At 36.7% G+C, this 16,550-nt stretch overlaps 1 protein-coding gene across 3 annotated transcripts in view; it reads right to left on the reverse strand.

Moving 5' to 3' along the window:
- The window catches only part of PDE10A (phosphodiesterase 10A), a 191,439-nt gene that overhangs the window by 142,261 nt on the left and 32,628 nt on the right, over positions 1-16,550 (reverse strand). Inside the window, exon 1 of one of the 3 annotated variants that reach the window (XM_075036110.1) lies at positions 12,492-12,657. The exons of the other annotated variants lie outside the window; for them this stretch is intronic. Within the exon in view, the coding sequence (XP_074892211.1) occupies positions 12,492-12,558 (67 nt within the window). The 5' untranslated portion in view covers positions 12,559-12,657. Of the gene's footprint in view, positions 1-12,491; positions 12,658-16,550 lie in introns of those variants that run through there. 3 annotated transcript variants of the gene reach the window in all.

Here is a 16,550-nt window from a genome sequence, read left to right on the forward strand (position 1 = left end):
TGTTGTTAACACAATTAAGTCATTTTTTTACATAAATAAGCCAGATCACAGGCTCTATACAGTGAGTATATATACTATTCAAGTGTGGCTTTCATCAAATATGAAAGCTGATTTGTTTTTATAATAATGAAAATTCAAAGCTACATCTAATTAAGTCAATGACCAAAGTCATATTTGGATAATACTTTGCCTCACACCTCAAGTCCTGCGGAACCAACATAGGCCTTGAAGAATGAACCAGATGACACTCCTTGCACACTCTTGTTCAATTTTTTATTTTAACTATATTTAAATTCTAATTAATGAAAACGTTATCATGTCTACCAAAGATTTGATGTCACAACTGGCACATTCTCACCCACCAAGATTCCACTGTTTGTACTGTGATAACATACAAAGAAGGACCTCAATTTCATTTTCAGCTTCAGATTTTAACTTGCTGTCAGACACAAAGAAGTTGGTTTAGGAATTCTGCTGTTGTTGTTTTGAGGTTTATTTTAGGTTTGTGTTCAGATTTTTAGGGGATTTGTTGGGTTTTGGTTTTTACGGGGAGAAAGAAGAGAAAAGAAAATAAGGGAGGAGGGGAAGGAAGAAGAAAAAGGATATATTTAAGGGAAGAGGTTACCGTTCATGCTGTTCATACAACTAATCAAGTAGTTCCTCCGACTTCTATCCCAGAATATGAAACAAGAACAGGTATAATATTTTTTCTGGAGAGCTCACTTTGGGACTGGAACTCTGGATCCAGACTCTGAACCCACCACAGAGGCAACGCATGCCTCCAGAGGAGGACACCTCAGACGTTTCTTACTGTGGCTAGATTACTTTTCAACTGAACAAAGGTACTTCTGCCAATCATAACCCTATTCTAGAGGAAGAAATTCTGATGAGACATTGGCCTAAACACCAGAAAGAATACAAAAATCTGGCCCTCTGGCTGAGAGCATGACCTGCCAGAATCACACATATGAGATTACTGGAGAGGCACAGTACAGCTAGCAAGTTTGTTCAAACACGGTCGGTCTTTCAACACAACTACTTGCAGCTGCAACCCTTGAAGAAGGAATACCAAACCTCACAAGGAGGTCGCAGTTCTGGATCAAAACCACTGTTTTTTAAATTAAACAATTTCAAAATACTTGTCAAAAAGAAGCACCCAACCTGGCAGAGAAAGGATACTTACTTTTTTGAGGAACAAAAATTGTTTCATTTCTAATTTTAGTATAGAATCGTAAAAGATGTTAATTTCTCTGAAATTTTAAACTGACCAAAAATTAACAAGGATTATTTTATATTCTCCGTTAGTGAAACAGAACAAAAGTTATAGATGAGTAGCTAGGGTATTCATTCTTCCATTTAGTTGTCAAGCTACATAAGGAGGCAGGGAGTGGAGAGCATGTTATTTACTGAACTACTGAACATTTTATGCAACAAAGTCAAATTTCAAGCTGAAAAAGAGGAACAAAATAACCAATAACCTGAGAATCAAGAAAATTAAAGTTTAATTTCCTAATTCTCAGGTCTGACCACGGAACACAGCTTCACTTTATACACCTTATTTTTATATCTGTAAAATGGATATAATTCTTTTCATTCAAACTTTACCTCTTCTCTTAGGGTAATATCCCAATACTTACACAATATTTCTACTCATGTATTTAGTATAATGAAGTCAATAGGATACCTTCACATGCTTAAAAATCATCACATTTGTTGTCAGCAAAAACAAGGACATCCATTTGTACCTTAAGCAGGATGAACATCCTATTTAGCAGTGTGGCCTCAATCCTGACCACGTCTGGTAAAAACACTCCAATAAAAAAATAAAAAAAAAATTAAAAAAAAAACAACAACAACAACAAAAACAACCACCAAACAAAACCAAAAAAACCCAGCTTGGCACTGATCATTCTTTTATAAGCACTGTACCACTTTTAGTGATTCCTTTACTTTCCATGACTGTTTTATCCAGTTTTCAAACTGCTATGCAAACAGTGGATGAAATTAAGGCTCCCAACACCCATGTGAGATAGATGACGTGATCCCCAAACTTTCCTATCTTGTTAATGAAACTCCATCAGACCTAAAGGCAACACTGCTTTTTTGACATTCTGATGTAATTCAGTTCAACAGCTTTATGTATGTAAATAGGAAAGCATTAGGAAACCAAAATTGCACAAAGAATGTAAGTCAGAAGGAAAAGAATTATGTGAGCTAAAATGGCCAATACAAAGGATTAACATACCCCAGCTAATGAAGTGCCATGAGAAAGTTAACAACCCTATATAGTACGAATTGTTATCTTATCCAAAGATAAGACGTGTCCACAGCTAGAAGAATGATTCAGCATGGACTAAAGGAAAAAATTGTTTCCTTAACCATATGAAATTTCTTAAAATAATCCGTAGCATGAGATCCCTCAAAAGATCATAGCACAAAAGGTATGCATTTGGGCAAACGCTATTTGAAAAACTCCTAGAATGTGCTCAAAATATACTGAGAGAACAACGTAAGAAATCAAAGTATGAACTTGTGCTCACTTTAAAACTAATGTAGGCTTGGGGGTTTTTTTCTGGTTTTAAGTCTTCCTCTTTTACCCACTGAGATCTTGGTTAACTTTGGCAAGACAAACAGCTGTAGGGTTGCACCAAAAAAAAAAACAAAAAAAAAAAACAACCAAAACCAAAATGCTTTGTGTGTAGAAGGAATTTTGAGTCTATTATGACCAAGTTGTACTTTAAACAATTTTAAGCTGTTTTTTAAATATCAATTATATAAAAATATCTAAGATACGGAATTAATGAATATTTTGCTCTTCTTGCATTCCATCATGGAAAATACTATAGAAGTAGCAGAAAAGACTCTACTGTGCTATTATTTTAACAAGTCTGACAGCATGAAGGTCTGCAGAAAAAATAAACTTTAAAGAAAGCAACATAAAAAAAAGTCTTTTATGCAGACTCAGTAGTAACTATATTATCTTAAGTATTTATCTTCATTTAACTAGTAAGACTGCCTCACAAGACATTAGTATGGGAAATTAAGCATATTATAAGGTACATATGGATGCAGTTAATCTTTTATCCATCACTATTTAGGCAAAGTGTTTATTTCTCCACAAAAGTCAGTAGAACTACCTGGGCAGGTTACTTTCAAGAAAACACCATAGACACGTCCACAATTACGACCATTGGTTTTAGTTCTAACTAATATGAAATTACAGATTGTCTTAACACCCATTCCTATTTTCTCACAGAGAAATACAGTTTATAAGGTTAAAAGCCCAAACTAAACATCTTGCTTCAAGACGATTTTAAAAGGACTGAAAGAGCACTCATACCAAAAACATAAGGTGTTAAGCTTTCTGGTAACTCATTTTTCCACCTCAACAAAATCTCTTCTAAAGCAAACAATGCTGTCTTTACCACTGTCAAGTATCAGATACTGTTCCAGACCTACACATTGTACTACCTGACTTTATCTTGCATGTCCAAATTATACTTTTCTGGAAATTTAGACCCTGTGCACAAGAGAAAGTTTGGCCAAAAAAAATCAACTAGATCCTTGCTAGCAACTGAAGTGCTCCACCAGAACGTTCCCAGCTGGCTGCCTTTGCTTGGGCAGTCTTCACCATGTCAGGTTAGCTCAGCTCAGCTGAAGAGATCTGGCGTTGTTTGTGGGCACTCTTTCATCCCATGCTGCCAGCTAACATTCCCCTTTGGGGAAAACTTTCCCAGGACAGCCAAAGCTGATGCAGCACACTGCAGAAGACGCTTATATCCTCTCTGTGAACTGTAGCCATTTGCAGTCAAACTCCGCAAAGTCCTATTTCAACCTATTACTTTTTCATTTCATTTGAGTTTTCCTCAGTATGGAAAACATGGTAACATACAGAAAACCATAAACTCTCAAAGAAAACTCTCTAGGCATAAACATTCCCTATGCAGAAGGAGAATAACGAACTCTTTGGCATTAGCAAAGCAACTCAATTGCATCAATGAAAGTCTCATTCTGCAGGAATGATGGCTCTACCTGATTCTTAAAAGTTCTTAGGGGTTGGCTGATCTGGTACCATTTTTCTGCCATTTTTATTTACAGGCATTTGCCCAGAAGCTCCAGGCTAACTACACTGCATCATCCAGTACCTTACCAGATGCCCATAGTGATAATACCATCATAATTAAAAAATGACACTGAGCTGCTCACCTCAGGGGCAAAGTACAATGATAAAATTTACTCGTTTACCTTTTTGAAATACACACAGGGATTGTACTGTTGACAGTGATCTCTGGATTGAGAGTTTAAGCTTTATCCAGAACACTCATTTCTGCAAGGAGCCTGACTGCATTGCCTGTTCATCACTGGAGAAAGAATTTTACTGACACAGGTACATGAACATTCCCAGTGCTAGTACACTAGAAAAAGGCTTTGGTTTGTTCATAAACGTGTCGGCAGATTTGCCAGCAAAATCTAACAGGTTTTTTTTCAGACTCCAACTTCTGAGTGGGGAGGCACATGAGGTGATGCTTACAGAATAAAATTTTTGCTCAAAAAATGTTTTCTGTGCTGAAGCCTAGAACTCAAAACCTGCAAACATGTCAGCATGTGTCCCATTTTAAGTATTACTGATTTCAGTAGGCATACTCACATATCTAAGAAATTTCAAGTGACTCCCACGCACAAATGTCTACAGCAGCACTGAAATTGTGAAAGGGATCAAAATTGTTGTACAAAGATGACTTTTCATCTTTAAGCTTTAAAATAAGAAACCTTGCAAGCTTTTTAAGGTATTTTTAAAGCAGAAAATGTAAGAACTTCACCTAGTGAAATCTAGCTACAGAACTGCAATGTTGTAGTACTGTAGTAATACCAGGGCTTGTCTGTTTTTAGAGCAGCCTTGTTCTTAGAGAAGATTAACACTTGGGATTCCACCAGGTTTTGGGTTTTTTGTAAGGTTGGCCGTTCCTCCCAAATCAGGCAGGGACAGATAATCCAAAGCTGGGCCAAGGGATGGCCTCAGAGATTCTCCTCTGAAAGCTATGCGTCCCCTTGCACTGCAGTACTACCTCTCTGCTTCTCCAGTTAGACAATAAAGCCTTGTCTGCCAGAGGCTTTGAAAGGTGTCAGCCTTCCAGCCTCAATAAAACGAACTAACCCTTAGCCTTTCAGACCTGAAAGTCCTGGTTGCTTCTCTTTGATTTGCGGGTTGTTTTAAGGTGAGTGACAATTAAGTAGAAGTAATCAACGCATTTGTCATGCCTGTTTCAAGTAGTTACCCCAGGCTCAAGTGTCTGTGGTTTATCCAAAAAGAATCCAAGGCAAGCCACAAGTGTTTGTAGCTGGGAACAAACATTTGAAGAGTGTCCAGATGATCCTTTCAAACGTGTTGACAGCCTTGAGAAAGTAGCATGTTAAGTTGCAGGTCTGGTGAGGACAAACGCACACAGACCCGTTCTGGGAGACAGACGGCGGTAATTGCTTGGGCCCCTCTGTAAGAACAGTCATGCAAGTGGCAAGACCCAAGGAGCCCCCAAAGGTTCATGTAAACTTTTAATGGATGCTTCAAGCTGGTCACATCCTTGAGTTCCCATACTGACTCATTCATCCATTTTAAAGCCACAGCCCTTTACAGAGCAGAAAATATACTGTGCTAAGAAATCCTAGGCTGATACAGGGATACCACATGGAAAAAAAGTTAGTCTTGCATCTTAACAGAGGATTTTTTAATATTAAAACTATCAATATTTCCATGTGAACAATGGGGAGGCAGTTGAGTTGAATTCAGGCCAAGTACTGCAACAGAAATAAATGCTCAGCAATTCCATATAAATCAGTGGAAAGTACATGTCCAAATGGCAACAGGATTCAACTTCAAACACCCAGGATTTTACACAGGAGACAAGCTTTAATTTTAGGTTATTCCTTTTTGAATGCAACACAAAGAATAAAAAGAATACTTAGAGCGTGAAAATTATGGGACCTACATTTGATTCACGTTAACATGTCTTTAAATGACACCAAAGCAATTCCGTAAACTGATGAATGGTCTGTTACACAAGAGGTGGATTTTTAACTCTTCAAGATGCTGAAACTCTAGCTAACTGCATGCTTGGTACCATTTTGTCCTTTAGAGGTTATGCCCATTGTTTACTCTTAAACTAGATTCCATGTTTTCTCTCTCCTTTGCTGTACATATTCTTTTTGTTATGCCCATTTTCCCCTTCCTCCTTAACAGATAGACATCTATTATTACCTATTATATGGGGCAAACAGAGCTTGGATACTTGGGAAATGCGAAAAATTGACAACAGAGGAACCCAGTAAGGACAGTGAAGCAAACATACAACTGAGTAGCTCCAGGTGAGGCTAGCCATGGTCTGGCATGGATTCCAACATCTGGAACACTGCGGAACTAGAAGAAACATCCAATATTTCTGCAGCAACCACCCATGTATGTAGTATCTGATGCCCCATTAGGCTAAAGGGGCATCAAACGCAACACACCAAAAGATAACTGTTCCTAAATACAGCTCAATCATGTATTAGAAAGTGTATTTTCTGTGTGATTCTAAGAACTCTAAAGATGACAATATGACCCACTTGTTTGAGATTTATCTTAGCTGATCATCATCATTACAACATGATTTAAGCAGCCACAAGACAGACATCTCTGGATCCTGCCTTGACAACTACATCAATACAACAAAGAACACAGCAAATACAAGAATTTTAAGAGGCAAGTCAAATTAACTGATATAGTACAAGAAAGACCAGGTTCTTAGAAGCAGCAAAAAAAGTGATGTACAGCTAACTTTTAACTTGAGCCAAACTGCATGCTCCTTGCTTTCCCAAGCCCAAAATATTAACACAATTCACGTACTGCAAACACTGTCCTTTATTCAAAATAGCTCAGTTTGAGCTTATGTAATATAAGTAATAACTTTCAATTCCAAGTCCAGGCTGACCCCAGCATCAAGCAATGAATGAAAAGCTGCTTGTTAAACATATATAAGTTTACTAAGTATTAAGCATATGTGCTTAACTACACTCCGACACTTTTAGGCTCCTTTTAATCAACCTTCTCCTACACAAATGTTCCCACTTGCATATAAAATATTTTCACCTACAGCACATTAAGAGACAAAGATTATTCCTAAATAAAACTGTGTTTGGTTTTATGTATTTTAATAATTAAGAGGAGACTCTTTCAACATGAAAAATGTACATGAAGTTATACTTTGACCCAGTCTATACTTGACATCAGTTCCGCTTCAGCTTGCATTATTAAGGTCTCACATTAATCAGACCCATGAAACATTACTGATAACGCTTGCACAAAAAGAATAAAATAGGTTTTGGAAATTAAAATGATCATTAGCATAAAACAGTCAAATATATATATCATTTCTAACTATTACTATTTTGTGGATGTGCATTTCAGGAGTTATGTCTTTGACAGGATAATTGAACAGCTTTAACAAATATAAAGTTGGAGCCCACCTTGACAGTAGTGCTGTTCAAGTGTGAAAAAAATTACAGTGTGGCAAGATGACCACAGAAGCCGCATTCTTAATATGGTCATGATTTCTTTTGCTCATTTTTTTAATATAATAATAATTATGACCTGTAACTCACATGTTCAACTTAGTCGTATCACATTTTTACCTTCATCACAATGTTCAGTCCCCAAACCCAGCAATGACTGGCATGAATCCTGCAGCTGAAAGGCATGAATATTGTACAGCCTTATAGAAATAACCAACACTAAACACCTATCAAATTTCTCACTCAAGAATGACTTTACAGTAGTGTTCATTTTTTGAATACAGTATTAAAGTTCCTATTACATACAAAAAAGAAAAATTAGGATCAATAATACTTAGAATTGCATTTCATCCATTTTTACAAAGAACATACAGTGTGCATATAGAGTATTACATGCACGTACTGTACGGCACTATGGATTAGAAGAAAGAAGCATGAAAACGTTCTTTTGAAAAATACTGGCAGTTTCTCTACAAAGTTTATTAGTACTTTTCAGCTGACATTCCTAAGTCTCCACACATACATCAGTAGTGCATAACAACTGCAGAGAGAATCTGGGAAACTATACATTTTAAATCCTAAATACATTTTCTGCTCTGATCCATAGATTTATATTGTTATCATTAAATCCACAGTCCCATACAGAAACACAACTAGTCCACACTGCTTGGAAACAATTGCCAACAGATCACAAGAAATAGAGCATGAATGCTCTCTAAATAATTATTTAAAAAAATAAAACAAGATCTCATTTGAAGTTTCCATTTATTAACAGAAAAAGAGAAACTATATTACAAAGAAATCCATTAAAAAAAAACATTAAAATAACTTCTGCCATCATATACTGTCAATATTTGCATTCAGGTCTCTGGGTTCCAGTGTTTCCTCTGCTGTAATTGGCAGCATCAGTAGAACTTAAATCAGCAGAAGGAACCCAATTCCCCATAATTTAGGTATGAGTGATGTCAGCAGCTGTTAGAGAAAAACAGTAACCCTTCAGGCTTTGCTCATGTGAGGGAAAAGCCTTTCAATTAACATTTAAAATTAAAAGCTGCAGCATTATTTAATTAAAATAATGTGGCTATTTGGCTCCACTCTGGCTACAGTTTGTCAAAAGTCCTCTCCTTGAAGCAGTCAGCAGCCTTAGTTCATATGCATCCTTCTCACAGCATAAGAAGGCAAGAAGCATTTAAAACACAATGAGATACAAACCTCACAATCGGCAGGAAGATCCAGCATTTTCAAAGTCTTTTGGGAGGCCTGAAAATATTTTCAACTCATTAACTTGAAATTAGATCCCAAATTGACAATTCTTAAGAGATTACTCGCGTCAGAAGAAGCTTTCTTCAGTTAATTGTAATTGTCACCATTCAAGACAAGTTTATAAAAACCTCTGCAGCCAGTGGAGACCAGACTTACAGAAAAATAGTTCTATTTGCTTCAGAAAGGGTAAAATAAAGTATACTTGCCCTGCCGCCACCCTTTTTTGGGGGGTGGGGGAACACCCCTCAAAAAAAAAAAAACCCCACAAAAAAAACCCCACACATACCAATGCTGTCAAACTTAACCTCAAGTACTCAACCAAAAGATTAACAAATTGAATTTGAGTTTCAAGACAGATCTCCATTAGTGAAAATCTGGTTTGCATTTGGTCAAATTGGAAGGTTTTAAAAAACACAGAATATGTACATCTACTCTATTTTTTCCATTAGTAAGCCCTTAACTAACTTGTCAAAAATGTAATAGAATTTTAGACCACCCTAGCATGTTATCCTTTTTCAATGGCTGATGTTGAGATGTCAAACATGAAAACATGCATTTGTAAAACACAAGGTTATTGAAACATGTAAGCAGCAGACCCTCTCCACCTACTCATTTTATGCACTTAATAGTGCTTCAAAGTGAATCCTGCACATACATACTGCTTTCAAACTTTGTATAGTAGTCAAATCAAAACATGAAGCACTTCAACAGGCATCTCCTTAATAAGTACTAGCTTCAACATTTGACTCAAAGTTTTGCTTTAATTAAAAAAAAAATTATAAAAATTTAAAAAAGAAAAAAAGGTCACTGTCATCATTCCCTGTCTCTCCTCTCCCTCAGAAAACTGTATTAATGCAAATTCCCCAAAGAACCATTCTGAGCTAGAAGAAAAGCCTGGGAATTGCTACCTAAAGAGAACTGAGTTTTAGACAGCAATGAGCATTTAAACCAGGAACTTTGAGTGGAAACCATGATGAAGCCTTAATTATAACATTTTTCTTAATAAAAATAGATTTGCTCTAGAGAACAAAATTTTGTTTCCACTTCTGACATCATTTTCCCATGAGATTTTGAGGAAGTTCTAAAGGCCAAACCACTCAGTAGGAACCAGCAATTCCAGATGTCACGTTCTGGTATCCGTCAGAGACTTCTTCAGCCAGATTGTCAGAAGGGATAGTTTGTTTTCCATTTAGGTTCACTCCGTGTTATGAAAGCAACTTTAAAAAGCCCACAATTTTCAGGAGAGACATTCTAGCACAAAGAAATGTAAAATTTGTGGCTACATTTCACAGTATGGGTCTATATATCTCAATTTCCCACCTGTAAAATGTCCTTTGTGCTAAAAGACTACAGTAACGAACTTGACCAGAAAAACATGTGTATAAAAAAAAAAACAAGAGACAGTTATGATCTTCACTGCCATTCACTTATTTTTAGATTTTTTTTCTTGGAACTCTTTCACATGGAGGAGTGGCTGTTAAATACCGTGATTAATCTATGCTGAATAATTCCATTAGTCAATCAACCAAGCAAAAATGTAAAAGCAAAGCAGACTGAGTCTTGTTTTTTCAGTCAGAATGATCAAATAAGCTGTTACTGAGTCAGGATACAAAAATCCCTATCATACTTAGAAGGTTAAAGTTAGTTGAATTATTTTACTGCCAGGAATTTGCTGCTTCTCTTTTTTTTTTTATTTTTAATTATTAGCCTTTTAAACCTTGAATATTTTGATAAGTAAGCTGTGATCAACTGCTACTGTGTTACAGCACAGATTACTTCTGTCAAAAAAGCTGCATGCTTGATTTAGACTCCTTAGATACTAAATAAAAACTTTTAAAATACATATTTTTACCTTATTTAAGGTTATCTTCTCATATAATTATTAAAAGCTAACTAGACCCAAACATTTAATAGATATGGATAATAATAATGAAAGACAGGAATCGGAACTGCCCAAATTCCTCAGATCTTAGGTTATTTAAGAACACTTTATATAAAAACATTATTAAAAATATGGAAAGTGTTTTCCCTCTTCACTACTTATATGGCTTACAGAATTCATAACATTGGTATCATTTTTATTTTGAGCAGCTATAATTGTCTCGGTATTAGCTTTGCTTTTTTTTTTTTTTTAAAACACATGAATACCAAAGCTTGTTACTAATCTGCTAGTTTGTACACTTGGTGACTGAAAAGAAGCAACATTTGTCTAATATGACACATCTGTTATAAACTCTTGAGATTAACATTTAACTGTGAACTGATAATCAACTGGAATTATGTTCTACTTAAATTTCTTTGGCCTAACCAGTATTTCTCCAACAGCAGAAACTATTCTATTCCATTGTTTCTATTTTCTTTAATATCAACCTTAGCAGTACCTGTTGCTAATGGTTGCTACATACATACCATAAAATAGCAATATATTCAGCAGGTTCATATGAAAGCGTCTATACCTATCTCAGCTTCAGTATGTAAACAACAGTCCTTGTTCTTTCCCTGCACTTTGCTCAAAAGCTGTAAGTAAATTCAAAGTGTCACACAGTCACAATTTACAACTGATCTTGCAATGAGCTGCCTATGAATGATCCAAGTATGGATTCAGAGTTAATTTTGGTGCTCTGGAGATGCAGGGTCTGCCTCTGTGGGGCTGCTATGAGATTATGGACAATTTTGGACAGTATTTTGCCTGTGGTCATCTGTAATCAATTTCATGATGCAATGCTGGGGGAGTGAATTGTGGCATCAGTCCTTCAATGAACTGTTTGCATGAAAGTATCGCTGAACAGAGGCTGCAAATATGAAGGAAAATTAAATACCATAATACACAGTCACACGGGTGTTACCGTGCAATTATCAGCACCCACAGAAAGTGTCATGGGATCTCTGAAGCCCGTTTCAAGACAGCTCTAGAGCACACTGACAGACTAAGTTGGGAATCCTGAGAAACATTAGACAAGCTCTAGCTAGAGAGAAGCAGCTGAGGCTCTAACAAGTAGATTAGTCCTCCTCTCTAACAAGCACTGAATTAAGTCTGCCAATTTAGTTTTCACAAACTAAATATCATTTCATACATATCATTTAAGCTTCAAAGTAGTTCTCTGCGGAAAGTGGTTAAGATGCTCTCCAAAATATCACAAAAAGACAGAATCGCAAATAACCAACCCAAAAGAGAAAAGAAAATAAGGAAGTACTTTCATATGTACGTCTAGTGCAGTAACTCTGGATAACCAAAAGAGTCCAATTACAAATGCTTGTAGTTATTCCTCTCCAGTTGTAGATTCAACAGCACTAAATGCACTCCGAGTAAAACATAAGCTTACAAAGACCATGTATTAATACTCTTACTAGTAAGGCTTAGGAAAACATTGTCTGACATTCTGTTTCTATGTAACAGCACTACGAATTTTTTTTTGTTATAAACTGCAAAATGTGTAACACTAAAATTTCAAAAACTTACACAGATGCATCTGTTAGTAAAGAAAGCACCACTTCTAACCTTGCATCAGATTAGATATGCAGTAGTGCCTCGGGCAGTGGCAAACTGCCACTGAGCATGTAATTTGATGTGTAATCTTAGTGGCAATGTCTAGAAGCATTTATACAATTATCACGGTATAACCAGAAAAACTAAAAACATATATGAAGGGCACCTATCTTCTACATCCCCACCTATCCGTTACCTCTTAATTTAAAGTGGTGCAGGCTATTCTCTTCTTGGTGCTGGTTTGTCAATGCACGCTGGGTCATTTTTTCCTCTCACAGCTACATGACGCCCACTATCCTTTTAGAAGCCGTTAGGATAGCTGTTGCTGTAGCAGTAGTAGTAGAGCCATTATACTGCTCATAGCAGTCAGATCACTTCTGATAGCTCAACAAGAAGAAAAATATGACCAGGGCTGAAAAAAAAAAATCACATGAAACATAGAAGATAAACAGAGTATTACTCAAAAGCAGAAGGCTTTAAGATTAGACATGTTCTCCTGCTCAGCTTTCCAGCCCAACAGTCACCACAGTTCTTAGCAGTAGGTAAAAGCACAGAAATGGGACATCTAGTCTTAAAGTTGTGTGCAGTCTTTCCAGTGTCTCAGTAACAGATGGAATTATACCTATACTGCACGCAGGAACTAAATTATATTCTTTTAAGTATATTCTTAAGAAAAAATATTTTCTGGCTTGGAAATGTTCCAAAGAGGTTTTTTTTTCTTTTTTTTTTAAAAATAAACTTTCCATTCTCCTTTTGCATGTGTACACGCAGAAGGTAAGCAAATGAAAATATTGCGAAACCTCAGGCATAACATCCAAAAGTATTGACATTTATTTTTCATCTGGCCTGTGAAATACCACCTTGTCTACACACTTTCCTGTATCCACAATTTACTTTCTCATATATTTGATACTGTTGCTAGAAGTTTATGAAATATAGTATTACAAAATAAAACACCGGCAGCATTCATTTTTAACCAGAACAGTATCTGCAATCAATAAATTGGTGAAAAAGAATGCTACATGATTTCCTCGATTATCAGACATTTTGGATTAGATCAGTTTTAAAATAATAAGCTGGGGGCTTATTTTCACAGCTGGGTTTGCCTTATATTCTATCATCTACCTTGGGAGTGCAGTACAGCCCGCCCCCAGGAGGCATCTCTAGAAAACATAACACATTAGTCTGGGAGCAAGACTTTCAAAAGGAACAAAACTCCATGGATTGGACAAACCTAGGGGGAAAAAAAAAAAAATTGCTTCCTTGCTCTAATACAAAAAGTACCAATTAATTCTACTGTGCTACTCCTGAACACCACACAATGAACAGTGAATTGTATTCAGAGAATTTATTTTACTGCCAATTTTTTCTGCTTTTAGCTGAGAAGCAAAGCTGGAATAAGGAATTTAAAATTTCTTAGTCAACATTTAAAGCTGTTGCCATTGTCAAGCTGATAATGCTAATTTGTTTTATTATTACTAACCTGCCAGACCCCAGCTGTTGTCTTAGTCAAAACCTGAGTTTTCCAATAACTAGGAACTGCAGCTGCTCAGAATGGGTCACCAGGGATTTGAACCACCAGAAACATTACTCATCTGGTCCTGCCCTGATCAGACTTCTTTGGCCAAAAGGCAGGGTCAGGCCTGCCTGAGATTTGAGACGTACAAATTAAAAGCTTTTTTTTTTTTTCCACCGATCTTCAGAAAAATAATATTTCTCATTCAGCCTTTGAAAAGTTATCCATGATTCTCACCTAATGTACATCCAATCTGGCAAGGCCTACTTACTGTGGATACTCTATACTAATTAGCTTTTGAAAAAAGATCATGAATTATAACTGAAGATATCTACTAAGTTACTGCTCCCATCTATCATTGTCAGTGCCAAAAAATCACAACCAAGAAAGTATTATTTATTTCAAATACATTTACTTGAAACAATTGAGACCCATAAGTTTCTACACTGTGTATTTGCCAGCTGCATGTAACAGGTGTAACCATAAACATTAGAAAATGCTGCATTTTGATGGGCAAACAGCCAAAGCACTGCCTGATTTAAACATCCCAAACTGGAATTATTTTTGTTTAACAAATGCTGTCACATGAAGTACCTTCAACAGAGCCCCAGAACTTATGGGAAATGACTATTTAATGTTTACCATTTCACTGATATTTATTGTTGGTTTTACTCTCATATATTAGTTTCAGATGAGAATCCTCGCCAAAAAAACCCTAACCTTCCATTCCTCCAACTCTTATTAACTGTTTCTGTTTGGATTACCGACATCACACATCCTAATTTCTTCCTTTCCTTTCAACAAGTTTCTCTCCAAAAACATAATCAAGCTCTCTGAGCTCTGCAGCCCTCTACTGCTTGTCCTTCTTCCTCCGTATTTTCTTTCCTGTTATTCTGACTTTAACTTCAGAATACCACTCTCCTTGCATTTTTCTACCATTTCTGCATTGTACAGCATAGTGAACCTTCCTGCAAAGTAGAAGCACTTGCTAATGAGCAACTATCTAATTGGAGACACCAACATAGCTCATTCAAACTCACTGAACACACAAAAGTGTTTTAACCACAGAGACAGTATAAATAGGCATTTTCCCTGTGGTTCTTGACATACACATATATGCATTGTACATAGTATAGGTTAGATACCACCCAAAAAACAGAGCCCGTCTCCTGCGGAGGAGCGAGGAAGAGCTCCCACAGATGGAAGCATACCGAGCACAGGTTAGCTGAGAACAAGCAAGTTGTTCAAAAAACAAAACATGCTTACATGCAAAGTCAGACAAAAGTTTCTTAACTAATGGACTGAGACCTCGGTTTTCATCTTAGTGATTTCAATATTCAACCACACACTAGCCTTTAATATTACGCTAAGCTCCTGCTCCCTTACAGACCCAGAAGCAAGCAAGCCACGCACTGGCCAAACCAGTTTAGTTGGAGACCTTTTCTCTTCAGCATTACCAGGTTTTCCATGTACAAAAGCTGCATGACTACAAGCTGATACTGTCCTTCGCATCTCCAAGATTTTCAGGTTTCACAGAAGAAATAACAAGTTATTCATTAATCTCCACACAAAATTAGACAATTGTCAGTGATGGAAGCGACAGGTCAGTTGAGTGAGTAGGCAAGCCACATCTTGTGCAGAGGGGGAAGAGAAGGGTGCAGGGACAGAAATCTCTTTCAGAATGAAAAAGTTTGAAGGCTTTCTCTTTTGCTGTGTTTATTTGCCTTCACATTTCTTAAAGTTGAAGTGGAAAAACTGGAACAAGCAAACCTTGAACAGCAAATTTTAAAATACACCTTTCACTAACCTTGTAGAAATTGAAAGAAAGAAATTTATAAATTCCAAAGCCATTGAATTGCCTCCTGCAAACAGCAAGAACTGAACCCTCTTCAGCAAAAAAAAAAATAATAAGAAAAAAATACTGTCAGTCACAAACAAATCAGTGAGGCATGCTTATTAGCAAAGGTTTCTCACTTTAAGTCCCAGAGTCTCCACAAGCACTGCCAAAATTCTTAATCCTAGAAAAGCGGATAATTCATCCCATTCAGCTGACCAGCTCTACCTTTCTCCCCTCACAAGGAGCTAACACCTTCCCTTTCCCCATAAAGCTAGCTAACCTCTCTCTAGGAGAGGCCGAAGCCATGAATGGAGTTACTCAGCAATAGCTCTTTTCTCCTCACATGGAAGACTGACCTTTCCATCCACCAAGATCTGGCCGGCTCTCTGTTATTTTCTTTCCCTTTCATTAGCTTTCTCCCCATCACACCTCACTTGGCCCTGCCTTTGTCTTTGTATCTTCTGCTAGTATGCAAATACCTGCCAAAACCTGTCATCGGTTGCTGTGCTTATAGTTTGGGATGTGTCCACCGACCTTGCTGCTGAGGGCTAACCGCCACTGACACTCATCTCTGGCTACCTCACAGCTACCAAACTTTGGAACTTTTTAAAAAATATTACTTTAAAAAAAAAAAAAAAAAGACTTTAAATAAGAAGTGAAAATATTGCTTTTAAATTCACAGAAGTAACTTCAGACTTAGAGAAGATTCTGGAAAGAAAATGCAGACAGACAGCGTGCATTTATTTCAGCTAATAGGCTTTTGTAGCCTCTCCTCATCAGTGGCAGATGTGTTAATTTTAAAGCCAACAAACCAACCAACCAAATGGCTGAAAGAATTTCAAATACAGTTATGCCTGCCCACTCGGGCAACAAATGCATATAAAGCAAAAAACAGCCTGGAA

The sequence above is a fragment of the Buteo buteo genome, chromosome 9 (assembly GCF_964188355.1).
Source record: "Buteo buteo chromosome 9, bButBut1.hap1.1, whole genome shotgun sequence".
NCBI classification, from domain to species: domain Eukaryota; kingdom Metazoa; phylum Chordata; class Aves; order Accipitriformes; family Accipitridae; genus Buteo; species Buteo buteo.